Here is a 19,393-nt window from a genome sequence, read left to right on the forward strand (position 1 = left end):
TGCCCATTAACCAGCTACATTAAAATGAATAAAAACCTAAAGAAATCGTCTTAGATTAATTAGCAGTTGAGTATGGACTACACTTTTTATTAGCTGTAGATTTTAGGCAGATGCAAGAAGATCCCTTTAGTGTAGAACATACAGCCCCAAACCAAAGGCATGTGTTTATAAATGCCATGAGTTTATATTGCACTCTGTGTATATATAGGATTGGGTTTGCATGTACATTGCTGCACTGAACAAGACTGGCATTACAAAACTATGGGTTTGCAGTTTACTTTTCTAGAAAACACTGCTATATGCAGTGCCCAGTTTTCTCTCTGGCTCTGTGTTACCCCTAATTTTCCAGCTAGCTTGAGTGAAGCAGAAGAAGGTCAAGTGACTGGTCCCAAATCAGCCAGCCGTGCCAAGGCTCCGCTGGCTACCAGGACATGCTTCCTGTGTTACACCACACAACCTCCTTACACCACGCAACCTCACACAAGGCAATAAGGGAAGATGATAGTGAGATTGCCAGGTATTTTTTTTCTGTTAGAGCCTTCAGACATCACATTTCCTATATTCTATTTTTAATTTAGAAGCCACCTAGGCTGAGGCTGCTACACAGAGTTAAGAGAGGAGATGCCATAGAAGTACTTGAAGTAATATAAAGTATTTAACCTTTTACCGTGACCTGCTTGTTACAGCTATATTTGTTTTGTAGTCTTCCTAGTCAGAATTTGTTAAATTGAGTTCTTGACTTGGATGAAGCACCGCAGAAGGGACTTTGAAAGCACAATGACAGAGAGATGGAGGGCTGGACTCTGTTCCCACAAAATCAGCAATAAAATTGGCTCCATCAAGCGCAGGTGAGGTGGGGAATGGCTTGCGGCAGTGGCACAGCACTGGTTGCAGTGACCCTTCCTCGGTGGGTTTGAAATCCATTTTTTGAGGCTGAGTCTGTCCTGGTTTGCCATCAAACTGAGGTCAGCCAGAGCCAGTGGAGGGTAGAAGATCCGACACTGAGAACATCAACATTTTATGTAGGCTGATCACACTGTTCAAAGGGAAATGCAGAAGCACTTTGAAAGCGAATTGCATATAAGCAATTTAAATAAATTAAGATCTGTAGCTTACTGGTATCCGCATATTCTTAATGTAATTAATAGCATATCAAACGGCTTGCTTTTCTAATACAGGTAAATTATCAGAGAGATGGCTGTTATCTACTACAAATACCTTCTTTGTAACATGAGAGGTTTTCTGAAGGTCAGCCATGCTGTGATGTGAGTGACTGTTGCAAATATTAGAGATTTCTATTTTGTGATGTTACTGTTGTTATTACTATAAGAGTTGTATAAATATCCAACCTTTGACCCCTGGTTTTGTCAAAAAGTATTGTGCGTCCCCCTACACTCATACATCAACTGTTGCATGTGGGAAACGGGAGAATTTTTGTTGGGGTTTTTTTCCATTCATTGAAACTATAGGGTGAGATGACTGTTTGAGAGGTTAAATCCTGCTTTGAGCTGCTAGTCAAGTGAAACGAGGAAATTTTGCTTTGATGAGTCAAATTTAAGGATGTTGCTGTCATGAAGGATAATTATGATGATGGAAATTAAGGACAGAATTATGATAATTGAAAACTGTTGTGGCAGATAGTAAAAGACCCTGGCATTCTGGGGCTGTTAAACGTTATCAGTAAAATCATGGTAATTAGAAATACTTGACAAAGGATGGGTGAACATTTAGTAGAACAAAACCTTAACTATTACTTTCTGGTAATCCTGTTATGTTGTGGACTGTATTACATGTTTAAGTCTTCTGTGACTGAGACTGCTTGATGGTGTAGTTGGTTTCCAGCATCTAAAACTTCCATCTTATTGCTGTAGAAATAGATTTACCTTAAAAAAAAAAAAAGAGAGAGAGAGGAGAAAACACTGTAAACCCCTTGCACTTCAGCCCACTGCCCTGACCAAGTGCAGACTGGCTATTTAAAGGTCTAATTCCCATGAAAATTAGCTTGTGACCCTGTTCTTTGCATTGTACAAGTGAAATTTCCTAATTCTTATTTTGCTGTCTATAGTTCAGGCTGAGCTTGTGGCTGTATGGTATGCATTAATCCCACTCTGCAGTGAATTTTTGGGGTGCTTTTTCTCTGAGCAATGGAACTGCTTATGTTTTCTACTTTGAGAGCTGTCCTTAGTTTCCTTTTTCCTTGGGTTCATGAAGAGCTGCTTTGTGATCATCCATGGAGAAATCAAGTGCAGTAGAAGGTCATCGAAAAGACCAGGGACTATTTTCATACTGGGGTGCTTCAAGGTAATTAGGTGTTGCTTAGTTTATGAGTTATTTTAGACAATTTGAAAACAAAGTGATTTGGGTCTTGGAATACAAAGAAGGAAAAAATAGCTAGAATAGTCCTATTAAAGCCAACTTAGTACAATTTACCACTTGCCCAGCAAGTAGCTCCTCCCGTTGTGGGGGCAGTAGGGGGTCCAACCCTGGAAGCACACAGTCCTGGCAGCCCTGGTGAAGAAGTCACTGTGTCCATAGCAACACACTGCAGCGTGGAGCATTCCTGCACCTCCTCAACTCGCATCCTGGCACTGCCGGGGACACAGACCAGCTGCACGTGACTGATCCTGGTTGTGTCACCGCTATTTGAACTCCACATTACAAACCTTGTTTCCCTTGCAAAGAGCATCTGCTCTCTGATTGACATGTTTTTAATGTGCAATTTATCATTGTCAGATACAGGATTTTTATTGAAGAAATTTGAATATTGTATTTAAGGCACTTTTGTGATTACAGATGTTTTACATATAAATTGCCTTATATTGCAAAAAAATATATTCTGTACCTCTCGAGCAGTCTCATTCTCATGTGCTTTACATTTTTATACGTTACTCTGCACAGCTAAGTGGACGTGAACGCTGTCTGCTTGGGCTAGCTGCAACCGAGGCTGCAGTGCTGCATCAGCAGCTGCCCCCAGATAATGCACAGGCTGTGGCGGTTGAGGAATCATGCTGGAAAAGGAAGTTTGGGTCCTGCCCACGGACTTCAGCTGTATCTGCACTGCAGGTGCCCCAAAACTCTGAGATTGCCAGAAGCTCCCACGCGGTCCAGAAATGGCAGAGGCTGCAAGCGCACTGCCATCTCCGTGCCAGCTGCCTGGAGGTAACCAGCGCAGGCTCAGGCCAAGCAGTGAGGTGCTGCCTTGGAGCCATCTCTGTGCTCCCTGGGAAGGGGCAAGGAGTGGGATTAAAGGCTAGTGGGACCTCTGTGAGGCAGTGCAACTGGGGAGCGCTCCTCCCTGGAAGTTGTCAGCCCCCAAAGGGTGATGAGAGGTGGCTGAACCGTGCCTTTGGCACCGCTGGGAGGACAGGTTTGCAGCCATGAAGCAACCACCACGCTGCCTGGGAGAGATCCGTGCAGTCTGTGACACCGAGGAGCTGCCGGTGTGCTGTGCCAGCAGCCTGGCGTGCTGTTGTGCCCAGCAGAAGCCGGGTATGCGCAGAGGCAGCACAAGCCACAGGCTGGAGGGTGGCCAGCCTGGCCCTACCTCCCACCTGCACCCGGCCACCGGTCTGCCCGGGCTGGTGGCCACTACGGGTGGGAAAAGTGTAGCAGCTCAATTCATCATCAAAGAGTGGGGAACAATAGCATTATCAATAGAATGTTGACATAGATATACACCTGTGTTGAACTGTATTTGAAGGTAGGTCATTAAGGGTACTCATGGCAAAAGCTGCTTGGACTCGTAGGTCTTGCTAAAGGTGTTGCCATATCTGAGAAACAGGTTTGGTCTTAAACTTTTCTAGATAGTATATCATATTCATAATCAGTTATTGCTCTCTCATCATTCTAATACGGAAACACAGAAACTGAAGTATTACAATTTTTTCTGCTCTTTCTGGCATCAGAAAAATGGCTTGCATCACATAGCAGCCTTTGCGTTCAGATGAAGTATTCATGAAGCTACATGCCAGGTAACTACATACATGGAGCAACTCAAAAAGTCTGCACTGAAATGTGGCATACCTCAAACATAAGCTGGTCTCCAGGTGTTGTCTCAGACTGTAATCGATTGAATATCACCAGCTGAGCAACCAAATTTCTCAGACTGCCCTTGAGTGATCATTTCCAGCTAGTGACTGACCGTGTCATGCTGTAATGTAATGTAATGGCTATAACAATTTTTAAAGTAAGTAAAAAGATTAAGTACAGCTTGATCTAGTGCTTGTAGAGAGGCACTTCACCCTAAAAATACTATTACCCCTCTCTTGCTCCTATCCAAAGGGAGAAACACCATAACATCTGTTTTGGGGCTTACTGCTCCTCTGGGGGATCTTACTCCACAATGGCCAAATAGCCAGGAGCTGAGCTGCTGCACTTCTACATGTGGCTGCAGCTTGGGAAGGAAAAGGACACAATGCAGACCGCAAAAAAGAGATGCAAGAGTCAGCAAATCCAATGAAGTATCTGCTCAAGAGGGGACAGGAATAAAGAAGAATAAAAATGTTACAAGCACTGAAGAAGAAAGGAAGGGAGTATTTCTGGTAAAAAGCATGAGTAATTAGGTTATCCCACATAAACTGTGGAGAATACTGGAAATCCCAGAAGGAGGTAATTATGCTACCAGACCAAGGCTGGAGCACAGCTTGTAGCAGGCTGAAATTTCTGGAGAAGAGATCCTTCAACCAAGTATTTCTCCCTGCAGTGTGAAGGAGCCCTTCCTCCTGTCACCAGCATTTTCATCAAGACCATTGTAAGAATGTTTGATTTAATATACAGATCAGCAACACTTGTGTCTACAAGAAGGAATATCCAGATGCTGCGGGAAATAACCTGTTAGTGCAATCCTAGGAGCTGCAAAATCCTGAAGCAACTTTTCTCACAGTTGTTCTGCGCAGCCTGGCTGCTTCCCAGGGAGCGCGGAGCAAAGTAGTTGAAATAACACCACCATCTGCTGGGCAGCAGCTTAACACAGCCAAGGGATGCGAGACCATGAGCGACTCCCAGCCACGGCTGCTTTGGTACACGCTAGATCATGCCTGGTGAGCCCTCATCACGTAATCCTACATTATTTTTATTAATGTTGACTCATGCTTTTCCAGGCTGCTTTCTATGTAAGACATAGTTAAATGGATACATAATAAAAAATCACTGCCTTGTGTGGCACGAGTAGGGAAATAGCAAACATTTTTCATACCGTTTCTATGCAGGGAGCCGCACCAGTACAGCAGCTGTGCCCTGTAAAAGATACACTAATTCGGTTCTCATCAGGATTGATATTATTTGCTCTTACAGATCTGTTGCTGGGTCACACGCAGTCGCACACATCAAGCCTGCAAAGCAGAAACCTAGAAATAGCAACGTCCACTGGCAAGTTGAGATGCGTGCCACCACCAGATGTGGGGAACAGCATGTGACAAAGACCCAGAAATTATTCTTGCGGGAAGTAGAAATGTTGCAGAATTTTTTGCTGTTGGGTGTGTAATACTTACCGCAGCCTCCTTCCACGCTTAGTTCTGATATGAATCATTTCCAGTAACAACATTGGGTACCTCTAATACGCAGGTGGTATTCTGCAAAAATGAGCTGGAAAGCCACAGGCCTATCAACTCAGCTAACGTGGTTAAGGCACATCATTTTCTATAGCCTGAGGCACAAAGAAGGATGCTGTGGCTGGTACGGCATGAGGCATTTTTGTCGCATGTCCCGTCCTCATCCTCCCTGAATGACAGGAGACTTGCTAACAATCAGATCAGGAGAGAATAGCTTTTGCAGGAGTCAGAAACAAGGCTAAAACACGCGTCCATTAATGGAAGGAGACATTATGTTACTGTCCCTTAAATGAAGATGAGTAGCAGCCCTCACGTGAAAGACACTGAGATTTCCTCCTTCTTGCAGAGGAAGAATTGCAGGAGCTATGCAAGACTGCCCCACTCCATCAGCTCTTGAGTTTTTTACAACGTTATAAAAGCTGTTAATGCCTCTAGCTATCTCAGCCCCCCACGGGGTAAAAGAAAAAAAGGATGAAGTCGTTAAAGATCCTCATACTCCTGCTAGGTGCCGCAGAAATTTAAAATGCTTTCCCTTTCAGGAAGAAATGTCCAGAGGAGATGCAATCTGTTACCTGAGCTGCAAAGATGTGCCCAGAGGCAGGACAGTGCCATATGCAAGGAGATGCTGCTGGGTGGGGATTGGGAGGCTGGTGGAGAACTTGGTCACTTTGTTGGGACATGTGGAGATGGGGCGGGGGGGATACTGGTTAATGCAGGGCTGAGGATGGGAAGGAGCTTAGGCCAGGTCCTATAGCGGTATGGGCATAGGCACGGCTGCAACACCCTGCTGAGGGCTTTCTCTGGTAAAGATCAGTGCAACTGCAGCTGAAAAGACTCGCTTGGGGATGTTTAAGTTTTGTTGTGTTTTTTTGGTTGTGTTTTTTTTTTTTTTTTTCTGGGTGGCTTTCAGATTAAACTCTGTTTAATATTAACGTATATCTTTACAGCTGAATGGTGCTAAATCCCTAGTCTCAGAAACCTACTTCCCCTCCAGGAAAAAAAAACCCTAGCAACCATAAATCCTTCCTTCTAATATATTTATTCACTTATATTTACATATAAATTAAAATTAATAGCATCAGATAGCCAAGGTGCATTTTCTTCATCAGTAGCAGAAGCAACAGTAGGTTCTGTGCATTTATTATGATTAAATATTATCGGTGTCTGTCACACATGAATGAAGCCATATCAGGAGTTGATTTTCTATCTTATACAGAAAGAACTTGGAAGACAATTTGTTACGCATTTTTTTAAACCGGTTACCTATGCCCAAGCTGTCTGCTGGTTTATGCCCTGGTATCTCTATTGTCCCTGGGATGTATCTGCCTCAGCACAGTTTCTTATACTATGCAGACAACGTACTCAGCGAGCTTGCCTGAAATTTATAAGTTCAGCACACCTATGCAGGAATTATTTTCAATAGGACAACTGAGAGCAATCACATTACTTAATATCATAATGTCAAACGAGAGATTATTGTAATATTGCCAAAGTATTTATCAAATAATGTAGAGAGAATGTATTTTCAGTTCAGTTGTGAAATGACTGTGTCTGAACACCTGGGATCCTGTAAGTATTTTTAACCTGGCCACCTCCAAGCTGTGACGACTCTGCATGATCTATAGGTGTAAGTAAAGTAAGGGTATTGCTGCTTCTGATCATAATGCTTCAAATAACATCATGTGGAGGAAGGAGTCATGTTTTAATGCAGTATTGCAATTGGATCATCTTAAATTGTTCTGAGTGCTTTGCAATTGCTTTCTTGCAAATACCAAATGCCAGGCTTTTTTCTTGCATATTTTCCTTCAAGAGTTGTTTGGGGTTTTTTTTTTTGGAGGGTGGGGTGTTTCTTTTTTTTTTTTATATGAAGTATGCTGACTATTTTGAAGTGTCGGTTTAGCTCTGCCTTCCTGTGTATATCATCAAGGCAAGCTGCTTTAGTTAACCGAGGAAAACATTCTTTACTGGGAATACAAACACTAATAAAGTTATTGGTGCAATAAATTATTTTCTTTTGTATGGAGAACAAGTAATTCGGTGCTTGCTTCAGAAAAGACAATACAACCTGTATTGTGTGTCCATTAGCAGCAACAACAAATCTCTTCTTGCTCTAGAGGAAGAATTAATTATTTACATGTTTCTCATTAACTTTTTACCTACTGTTAACAGTAGGTTTTAAAATAATTCCTTTCTGTCTGTGATCAAAGTTTTCAACAAGCCCATTTACAAGCAGCATATTTAGCCATTTTTAATTATTTGCAGTCCATCACAAAATGACATTTGCAATTTATAAGCATTGCTGAAATGCTGCAGGTACTCCAGAAATTCCTGACAAGTGTTTTTGAGTGGACAACGCTTTTACTTCCTGCTCTTGATGTGCTGTTGGATCTTGTGCTGCTGGATCAGATACCAGGTATATCTTCACCTTACAAAATAATAGCAAATCTCATGAAAGACTTGAAGCTGCCTGTACACTCATCCATGGAGCTGATGGTCAGGCATTTCTCTGGAGTTGCGTCTCTGCTTGAGCTCATCCTGGTAGCACTGTTAGTGGGATTTAGGGCAACAGAACATGGATCTGTACTGTTAATTTAGAACAAAATCCCAAGTTCTTTTCCAACTAGACCTGGACTCAGTTTCGGCAAGACAGTCTCAGAGCAACCTGTGATAAAATGGTCTTCATATTTCATCCAAAAATCTTACAGAATCAGGAAAAATCTCAATAATTTCAACAAAAAATAGGAAAACTTTGACTATGTGTTGGTACCATTGCGACTGACTTAGATCTTAACACATAGCAAAAGCCAGAACATAGCCAAAGACATTTCCATTTATTGTTCGATTTATTGAAACACGTGGACTCTTATGTGACTGTGAGATTGTGAAACTGAATCCTTCCTTAATCAATTCATCTTCCAAACAATTGAAATATTATTTTTTATTTAAGTAGAGAAAGGTAGCATAAAAGGAACTAGATTCTTAGATTTATTGAGTTATGCTACAAAATGGACTGTGCCTTCCCAAAAGACTATTGAGTTTTCTTTGCATCCCTGATGTGCCTTATTCCCCACCTAATCCTCCCCAGCACCCCGCACAATGCTTTCTAGGGCCAGGGTCCTCGCTCAGGGCCAGCAGTGTGCATTTCATCCAAAGGCTGAAAATACAGCTGACACAACAGTCCCTGCATCTTGAAACAGCCGATTTCTGTTCTGTGACCCACTCCGAACTTGAGACTTATTTGCGATGCAACAAGCCACACTTGTTCATCTTGTCGAGCGCTGCCCAGCACCAGCTGCCTCTGAGGAAAGTTCAGCAAACTTGATAATGAGCACTGGGGGAATAACAGAAGTTTCTTCTTCAGCTGAACAGTAGTTGGCTTAACGTCTTTAATATTTTATGACCATTATACACTCGAAAATGCCGTACAAGTTCTGTGCGAGCTCTTGGTTTTCATGTAGGTATTTAGCCTCCATTTAAACACATATAGTAAATCCAGTGTGTTGTACTGCTATTAAATATTACAGATTTAAAATTTATTACCAAAGGAAATTGCACTGAAACAATTTATTGGAAACAAAACAAAACCTGTGACTTGATGATGGATGACTTTGTTCTCTCGTCTTAGACCAATTATTTAACAAAACATTTGTTACATTTGACTTCAGGCCAAGCAGCGACATAAGTTGACATATTCTAGAATAATTTTAAAAATGGACAATTTGTAATGCATTAGAGAGCCTACAAAAGAGCAAAGCACATTTAGATAGTTATAAAACCAACTACCCTTATAACTTAGCCAGTGGTATTTAGTCATAATTTAGCCATTGATATTTAGTCACCCTACTAAGCGCATAACAAAACACTGTAACAAAATGAATCGTAAGCTCCGTGTCCCTTACTGCTACTTATGGAGTTAACTCTTCGGCAAGATGCCATTACCTGCAGTGATTACAGGTTCACAGCATGGAAGTCAAAAGCAGATTTGGCAGGTGCAAATGCCTGCTTCTGTTTTGATAGCTGAAGAGGAAAAGTGTCCTGTAACCTAGTCTGCTTCGACTTGGACCAGAGCTTTACGAAGCTCTGCGCATGCTGGGGAAAAAAAGGCATTCCTTCCTCCTGTGCAGTTTTCCAAGAACTAATTTAGCTTCATCCAGTCTGCCCAGCTGGGTAGGCAAAGGGTTTGGCCCAAATTTTCTGCAAGTATTTCGATAGCTGGAAAGAGATCTGCAGACCATTACTATATACTCAAAAATGATGCTAAATTAACGATATATGCTAACAGGAAACAGTTTGAGGAGTGTTCCATTGTGGATAATGTCTACAAGTCTGTTTTATTTTCATTGTGAGCACTTCTGAAAAAGTGTTTTGCTCTGGCACCAACCTTGAGCTGAAAGGGCCTGGGCAGCACTCAGAGGATGGGGAGAAGGATCAGTCAGGATGAAACAAAAACAGATGTCACCTTTTCTACACAGCTATTAGAGAAATAGCTGCTTAAAGGGCTTTCAACCATTAAAAAATAGAATTAGAGGCTGAATTAGAGTATTCAATTAATAGGCAGTCAGCTGTGTAAAACCTACCATGTGACAGTGATGCTTTAAAATCCAAATAGGTAAATGTTACTGAAGTCCCTAATAAGGCAAAACTGGTTTTCTTGGGTTTAAATAAATAGATACCATAATGCTTCTATGAGATTTGCTGTGATAGACAAGTCGTTTCATTCACATTGCACTGGTTTGAACCAAGACAAAAAATAAAACTGGAAAATGAAACAATTTGTCTGCTGAATTTGTGTTGTTTTCATGAGCCTTCAGAAGCAGTGATTGCGGAATTGTTGGGTGGTCAATAGCAAATCTCATGTTGCCAGTAAAACTGAAAAGATAAAAAAGCAACAGTAGAAGGGAACAACAGAAATATCTGACTGGAGGCAAGATCTGAATTTTATGAATATTAGAAGCCAAGGGTTGTGTACTCAAGGTGAAATGCCCTTTAAAAAGGCAGCTAAGAAAATGTCCATGCTTGTTGAATGGATGTCAACAGAACAGTTGGGCCAAAAGAAAGGGGGCATTCGAAAAATACCCTGAGAGACATCTAAGTACAATTATTTAAGAGCATCCCGTTATCTACTGCCCAGAAAGCCAAACAGGTGTGTAAAGTTATGATTCCAATTTATGTGATATTCAGAATGAATGCTTACCTTAGTGGAAAAGCCTGTACAAAATACTATTCTAGAACCTCCATTCCCTCTAAAATGTTACTGGTCTATAACAATAAATATTACTCTATTAATTTTATGTTACTAGGCTTCCAAAGCTAGGTGAGTTACATGATATCTCTTCACAAGAGATTAATTTATGAGACAACTGTTATTTATAAGAGCTAAAACCATGTGTTCAGGGTGCTTCTGGTTTTATTTAACACCTGCTTTTCCTTCCACACGATTTTGGTCAGAAAATTTCAGAAATGGATTGGGTTTTGCCCGTCTCACAAGATGACAACCCAAAATCTACAAAGTATCTGGTTGAGAATACTGAATGGGGGAAGCTTTGTGGAAGCTAAATTATCGTACTGGCTATAAATCGGCCCTTAGCTCCCGTGTGGTCTTTCTGAGCTCTGTTGGAAACTTGCTTTTCCCATGGGGTGATGTGTATAAATCAGATTAACTCCACTGAGAGCAATGGAATAAATATAGATGAGAGAATCCAGCCCTGTATTTCCAACGTTTTTCTAGTTTCAGTTATCTTCAAGGTGGGCTAAAGTCGGTGACCACTTAGAGGTTTATGAACATATTAGCAGTAAAAAACCCTGAGATTTTGAAAAAACAGTTTCCGTGAGAGGTGAAGGAGAGGCTCCCATCCATTGCTGGAGGCACACTGTTTATGACCTGCATTTCGGCAGCTCCTGTTTCACCTTCCAAGGCACCACTAACCACACCATGTGATAATGCCCACATAACTTTTCTTATATCAAATGTGATAATTATTGTTTAATACAGGAAAGTGATGCTCATGAGATATACCACTGCCCTTTTGTTCTTGAAATTGATGTATTCTGTTAAATCCCCAGAAAAAGAAGGTTTGGGGTTTTTTGGGGGGGTTGTTTGTTTTTTTTCAGGGGGGGGAGAGTAGGGGGAAGAGAAAAGCAGGGAGCAGCAGGTCTCTGTGGATGATAGTTGAGGTGCCATGGCTGATTTATAGGTCTGGAAAATATTTGCAATGCCCATATTATTCTGGGGATAAAGAGAGGATTTAATTCACTAGTACTATCAATCTGTTACCTTTCAAGGCAGTAAATTCACTAAATTCACTAAAAAAAGCAATTCAGCTTCATGGAGTTGTTGTTGTAATATATCATTTATCATTTACTGTATGTAAGTACCAATAGCACAAACATTTAAAATCATCAACAGAACTATAAAGAGATGAAAGAAAAATGTTTCAGAATAAATCTCTGCCTTTTCCAAAGCAACCTCCTCTGTGATAAGGTTATAGAGAGAAACATATGTTACTGGGAGCTTGAAATAAAAATCTTATTTGTTCCACTGCAAATGTTTTAACAAAATTGTTAAAACTCATTTCCTATTTGTGTGTGATATTGATGGCAGGAAGAAGAGGGGGAAATTCTAAAAGCAGACTGATGTGCCTTCGTTTCTTCTGTAAGTGAGGTTTCTCAAAGGGATTTCTGGGAGATCCTAAAACTAGATACTATGGGGAGCATCCTATGAAGGAATCTAACTGTCCTTATTAGACCTGCTGGGATGCCTGTCTCTTCAGGATCATTTTTAGAGTTAATCTAGTAGTGATGAATATCCCTATTAATACTTTGATTAATCTATCATCTCTGAAAAGAAGTAATATTTGCAATATTTTTCTTTCTTGAATGAATGTAGAAAGGTGATTGAATCAAATCAGGGGAGTGGTCAGGAGTGGTCTGCGCTGTAACAATGGCATTTCTCTGCCACTTATTTTCGTTCACCCACAATCAGGCATTTTTTACATTTTGATACCATAGATACCGTAGTCTTGGTACAGCTATGATTTTTATTTTTTTATTTATTTTCGCCTAGCATCCCTTGCTTGTTCAGCAGTCTAAGAGCCTTGAAGAGGCAACATCTGTGTTGAAGAAGTAGAAGCAACCATCAGGTCTGCTGAGGAGGAGCCCTGCCAAGGCCACTGGCGGTAATTGAGCTTTCTTTGAACACAACATCTGCTCACATAGATTCACTTATGAGATCAAATTATCATGGCCAAAATGGAAAAGGAGGATGAAAGAAGAGATGACAGATATATGGATAGCCAGTTTTAATGCCCATTGAATGCTGTTTTTAACCCAAGCCAAATTCCCACCTTTTGTTATTAAACCCAGTGGCTCTGCTTTGATTCTCATTATCACTTCTGGCTGGAAGATCTGGGCACTTCAGTGGTTGCCCTTTACGATTTACATTTGTTCAAAAAGAAAAAAAAAAAAAAAGTTCCAGAAAAAGGCTGAATGAAAGGGTTCAAGGTAGGAGCAACACCTTTCCACTTCATGCTTTTCCATTGCTAATACTGATGAAAAACTCCTGTGAAATGCCTTTCTGCTGCCATTTCAAAGGGAACTGCTTCCTAAATGGAGCGTTCACTCCATGAGAAATTCCAGTTTGCAATTTTTCTGAGCAATGGTGATTGTTTTATTGGTGTTATCTGTCCAAAATCAAGGCTATAAGTAGCCATTTTTCTTACTCTTTCTTTTTACTATCCAGTCAAGATAAGCCAAGACTTAGGAAGTTCAGGCAAAGAAAAAATCCAGTTCCTTTTCCCTGCTATATCCAGTGTTTTTGGACTAACCCACCAATGTAAAAGGGTTTTGAGAATTTCCACTCCATGACAGTGTTGTGATACTTCCATACTTACTAATTTTGCAGAAGAACAATCAAAATGCAGGTGTTTTTTAAATCAAGGAATCCATTTCACCAAAGTTGCATAATAAATGATGATCACGGAGGCTGAAGCAGTTCCTTGTGGAAGACAGGACCATGACCAATGCAGACACCAGAGCAGCTCACAAAAAATGAAATACTGAGCTCCTCTAAAAACAAAAGAGATTTCCAAAAGCTGCATCTCCTTCCTATTGATTTTGTGGAATTTTTGTGCAAATCATATACTTTTGTAAAAACAGATTCTGATGAGGTGTCCTCTTTTTATTAGTATCTGCCAGTTGCCAATCTCTTCACATAGAAAAGTCATTTTCAGTTTTGAGCTGCTGAGCAATGATGACCATTCTCTTAGCTATGTCTTAGGGCACTCTGGAGCAGAGGTGAATTGCAGATGTGATTTATATTGACATCTCTGCAGCAGTTCGGTGTTTTCCAGTAAAGTAAGGAACTCATGAAGAATGCATGCCTCAGTCATGCCCGTGCCCTAGCACACAGGAGCTCATAGGGTGCTTGGCTCACATATAGCTCCCCTGCCCTGGCAGGGGTGTCCAAACTAGAAGGGCACTGATGGTGCGCACTGCAAATTTAATAAGGATACGCTGCGCCCAGCCGAGAAGGGCACTGATGGTGCACGCTGCAAATTTAATAAGGGCACGCTGCACCCAGCTAAAATTCAGATGGCCAGGGCCACACTTGTGGCAAAACAGTGACAAGAGCAAAACAGAAGTTCACCCCCCTGCACACCCAGAGCTGTGGGTGCACCATGTCAGGTCAGGGATCGCATCCAACTTTGATCCATGCCAAGGGGCAGCGGAGTTACAAGGGACTGATTTAATTCCTCTAATAGGTTCACTTACGCTGCCTCAATGTCCTAGTGCTCATGCACTGTATACCCTTAAAAATCCTGGAGATAATGAATAGGTTTCTTCACTTTATCTCTGCTCTAGAATTTGAACTCCCCTAGTATGGCCCACTGTCTAATGAGGAGTGATGCACTGAAAGCTGTCAGAGTTGTCCCACAAGGGAATTAGAAGCTGAAAGATAAACACACCAAATGATCGCATGTAGAAATCACTCTCTGTGTTTTCAGTTCAGAGCTGTACAAAGGTGGATATGCTTTTGTGTAATGAACTATTACTCTAAAAAATCACAAATAGACCTCACTTGAGTGAAGACCTTGGTCCTGTACATTAGATGTACTACTTATATTATTTTCTAAAGAAGCAGGAATGCTGTCTTCCATACACTAGAGCACAGACCAGAGGAAAACACAAGTGCTGATCACTGTGTGACCACTGCTTATTTCCCTAAACTAGGTGCGAGCTGAGATGAAGTGCTTCCCATTTAATGTCACTCACCTGTGCAGGCTTGAAATAAGAGTGGTGTGATACAGAGTAGTTGTTTGGGCTAATGAGGTGCATGCATACTGGACTTTGGTTATAATAAGCATGCTTGGCATCTGTCTGAAATATATGGGCAGAGATGATTAAAAGAAACAGGAGCCAACAGCAGAGAGACAGAATCCCAGGCTTGAACCCCTTCTTAGCCCTTCTAAGAAAATCCTTGCAGGGGGATGCTTGCTGGAGGCTGCTGGGACTCAGCTAAAATCCATCATGCCGACCCTTGCACCTGCTCGGAAGCTGCAGAAAGGGTTGCAAGAGTCAGTGGACTGAGCGAGCCAATATCAAGGCAGAAGGGATTGCCCGGGAAGCGCAGCGAGCTGCTTCCTTCTCAGGTATTTTGATTAGAGAAAACAAGCAAACCAAAATGCACAGAGGAGGGTTTTGGCATGCATAAATGTGTAAATTCAGACTTGCAAAGAAATGTATACTGTTTAGTACAGCATCTTTTCCCTCTGAAGGACTCTGTTGTGCTAGGAAGGTGTGGGTACAGGCAGGGTTGTGCTCTCTGTGTCACCCCCGAATAACAAATCTCTTCTATGCCTAGAAAGCCACCCCAGGGGACAGGCTCATGGTAAGGGGATTCCCCGTAGGAAGCAGAAGGAAATAAACCTGGACTGTCTTTTTCACATCAGGTTCTAATCAGTGTGTCAGAGCTTAGAAGGACTGTACAACTGCTGCTGGCTCAGGTACAAAAGGTAAGTGCTAGCCACACTCCATTTTTGAGAGGAGGAACATGGCAATCTCTCTCTTCTCCTTCCCAGGGCGACCCAATGCAGACAGACACTTCCACATGACCATCAGAAGCTATCTGACTGATGGGATTCATCCTTCAAAAACTTCACCGTAGCCCAGGACTTCTGTATGCAACTCTTAAACCTCCTACACTGACTCCGGAGCATTTCATAGTGGGAATAAAGCATCAAAAAGTCACATCTCTGAAGGCCTTCAAGGTATTTGCATCTTTATCGTCATGTTGTCGTTCAGTCCCATCCTGAGGTTTGGTTCTGCGTCTGAAAAAAACAAGGAAAGATTGTTGTTGCTAATACTCTTCCCACAGCCTTCCTCCGCCCCCCACCTGCCTCCCCCAGGGCTGCCCACCCTGCAGCCCACCCCCGGCACTGCAGCACCCGCTCGCCCACTGGCATGTTTCAGGCAAACACTGCCTCTTTCTTATAAACTGAAGCAATCTGGATACCTAACATGCATAGCCATCGAACAATTTTGGGCCAAGTCTGGAATACTGCTGCCAGCTTCCAGCTGCGGCTTTTGGCTTGTTTTAACTGCCTGTATCCATCCCAACCATTGAAAATTAATTTAAGACAAGATGGACGGGTATCAGGCCTTCAGTGTTGTGGTGGCTTTTTGTACAGACAGTGAAGCTAATTGTTTCAAGTGTTCACTACCCACACGACTGCATCAACTTTGTGGGTATTTGCAGTTTCTCCTTTTACTGAGGTTGGTGTGGAAGCTGGGAGAGCATTTTCCAGTGCTTTTATGCAGGCTCTCCATGGTTTTAGTTTCCCATGATTTTTTAGATTAATGTTTGAGGAGAGAAGAAGGTGGTGGTAGCTCTTTTTCTGAGTTCTGTAAGGTATTGTCTAGGGCTGGGAGAATGTGAAATGGGAAATATTTGCACCTCGTCTGAACTGGAGCTCTTTGTCCTCCCAAAACGAAGGGAGCCATATCCAACCCAGAGAAACTCCTTGGCTGAGACAATGGGAAGTATCATTTCATCCTTACCAGGAGTAACCACCTTCAAAGGCTCCCCTTGATTAACCTGCTTAGGGAGACAACAGGTAAGGGGTTAAAGAAGTCTAGAAAACTGTCCCTTTTCTCCTGTCACCCTGAATGCCTTCTGCTGACATTTTTTTTTTTTTTGCATAGTTACTTTTGCTTTCAGTATGCAAAAGACCAGCAAAGGCTAGGTTGTATGTGGAAAGCTCTCTTGCTTTGTTGTAAAGTGGTTTTGGTCACCAATATTTTGGCAAGGATAAAATCTCAACCCACAACAGATTTCAATCTCTTTCTCATTGAAGTTAGTTACACCTTAGAGCTATGGCATTTAGGCCAAAACTTAGAGGCAAAGGACATCAGGCCCCTATCAGAGGGGTGAAACTGCCACAAAAAATATTCAAGCATTAACTGAAAAAGCCATGTAAAGGTAGAAATTGTGTCCTGTTGAAGATAAACTGGAATGTTGTCGTTTGTCATACATTTGTACTGAAGAAATGGATGGGGATCTCGTAGGAAAAGAAAGATGTCTGAAATACTGGTCTTGGAGTCTTAATGATCTTGAAGGAATATAATCTGAACATCAGTAAAATCAATAGACAAACTCACAAAAACTCCCAAGGACTACCAGTCAGACCTATGAGATAGCTAACCCAGTGAGACTGGTAAAAGCAGTGATTTTGCAACATCGAAATCCAAAATGAAAATTTAAAAAAAAAAGTTTTAGAAGCTTCTTCTTAAATAACCTATATTTCCTTCAAGGAACCCAGTAGTAAAACTCCTCAAGGGATGTAGTTAAGCCAAAAGAACAACATTTGAAACTCCTTGGCTGTACTGCAAGATATTTTTAATGGCTTTGTTTATGCTTTTAGATTAAATGCTCCTCACAGTGATTTGCATGGAATGTTTACAGACTTGTGTATTACTCTGTTACCAGATAATTTGCAACATCCTCACTTAAACAAGCAGGCACAAAACAGTCAAATTTCACCCGTCAAAGAAAGAAGTGCTGGCAGGTATGGAAAACACTGAACAGTGGCTGGGGATACAGCGCTTTTTAAATAAAATGCCATGAGTATCAGAGTATAGCGTGTGATTCGGTAGCAAGTTCTTCATATTGCGCATTAAGCCAGCAACAGGCATCGTCCTACAACAAGCATTGTTCACACCAGCTAGAAGGAGCACAAAAGACCCATGTGGTAGCAACAGGGCACTTTCCAATGAGACTGAACTTCAGGAAAATATGATTGAGCAATGTGAGTGATTGAATTCTTTCACTGCCATTTGCTTCTGTTTTCTATTTCTGTTATCATTGCCGGCAAGCCGACCTTCTGAAACTTACATCTCATTTTTCAGGGCGAGCTGGCAGAGCAAACGCTGCTGCACTTTATTTCAGTAGCAAAGGACTATTCTCTAATCTACCAGACAATGATACAGCAACCCAAGATACAAACCTTCAGGACTGTTGTTTGTGCTTGCGCAGACCACCTCTGTAACAGCTTTGCATAAATGTAACCTCCAAGAATCTGAAGCCAAAACCCAAACTATTTGCAAGCTTGTGTTTTAGCATTTTTTAAACCCCTCTCATATAAACACGATGTCAGCTACGGCTGCAATAATCTGAAGTTAGCGTTGTCTGCTTTAAAATCCTCACCAGCAGGCACGCTTGGTTTATAACCCTCATTTCTCCAGGATCACCTCCTACCAGCCAGGCGGAGGGTACACACTGTTCTCACCCTCCGCGTGTGCGCGGGTGTGTTACCGGGTGTGTAAATCAGAGCAGCTGCAGGCAGAGCAGCTGCAGGGACACATGCTCTCCGCTGATCCGCTTGTGTGTGGGGGGGGAGGGGGCGGTGAGTGTGGCTTGTGGATAGCTGGAGGGCTTCCCTCTTGGAAATTCTGGGATTAATGACACATTAAGCCCTCTCCAAGAGAGTGGATTGAACAGAACAAAAAAAAAAAAAAAAAGGGAAGAAAAAAAAAATTGAAACGGGCAGGCAGGCTGATGGCTTTTACTGCAAAGTTTAGTACTTAAAAGTTAACTTCTAAGCAACTGCAGATGCATGGATAAAACTAGCTTGGACAATATGCAGCAGCCCTTTCCTTTCCACCAGCATCTCCAACTTGTTGCCTACCTCTGTTGGATTCCCTTGTTGGCCATTAGCACTGAGTCAGCTCCATTAGGTAAGGATTTTGCACTTTTTAATTATTTGATAGTCATTTGGGGGATAGAGTTCATGTGTATTTTAAACTGAGATGATCTTGTTTGCATTTACTTTTGAAAGTGGGTTTGAGTGAGAGAGGGCTATTATTAGAAAGAGACTCAAAAATAGAATAAGGTTAAAATAAACAAGTAAGGTAATGAAGAAGGTCACAGTGATAACCAAGCATGCTTACAGCACACAATTTTATTGTCCATCAGAGGACTCTCACTTTTTTTTTTTCTTTTTCCTTTAAATAAAGAAATTACAAACCTGTGGAGATTCTTACATCCCACTAGAAAAAAAAAATGAAGTGATTTAAAGAATATTTATAACATTTTCCCATAAATGGAACACATGAATGATAAAAGAAGGAAAAGCTTTAAAAATAAGAATCTATTCTTCTAAGGAAAGAAGCATATACACCATCTATCAGAGCAACATTATAGATTAGTTAATTACACATATAATAATACACAGCCATACAGTCTTTGGCAATAAAAAGTTGGTGAGTAATTTTGCTGCTACTGTACACATTAAATGTGAGGCTTGTTTCACTATAGCATAGAGTTCGAAGAGGACATAGATTTTACATAT

General features: G+C 41.5%; 1 protein-coding gene across 1 annotated transcript in view; it reads left to right on the forward strand.

Moving 5' to 3' along the window:
- Nucleotides 1-18,626: 18,626 nt before the first annotated feature.
- Nucleotides 18,627-19,393, forward strand: part of LOC121092587 (von Willebrand factor D and EGF domain-containing protein-like) — a 186,246-nt gene continuing 185,479 nt past the window's right edge. Inside the window, exon 1 of the mRNA XM_040603822.1 lies at nucleotides 18,627-18,779. Within this exon, the coding sequence (XP_040459756.1) occupies nucleotides 18,659-18,779 (121 nt within the window). The 5' untranslated portion in view covers nucleotides 18,627-18,658. The remainder of the gene's footprint in view (nucleotides 18,780-19,393) is intronic.

The sequence above is a fragment of the Falco naumanni genome, chromosome 8, assembly GCF_017639655.2.
Source record: "Falco naumanni isolate bFalNau1 chromosome 8, bFalNau1.pat, whole genome shotgun sequence".
NCBI classification, from domain to species: domain Eukaryota; kingdom Metazoa; phylum Chordata; class Aves; order Falconiformes; family Falconidae; genus Falco; species Falco naumanni.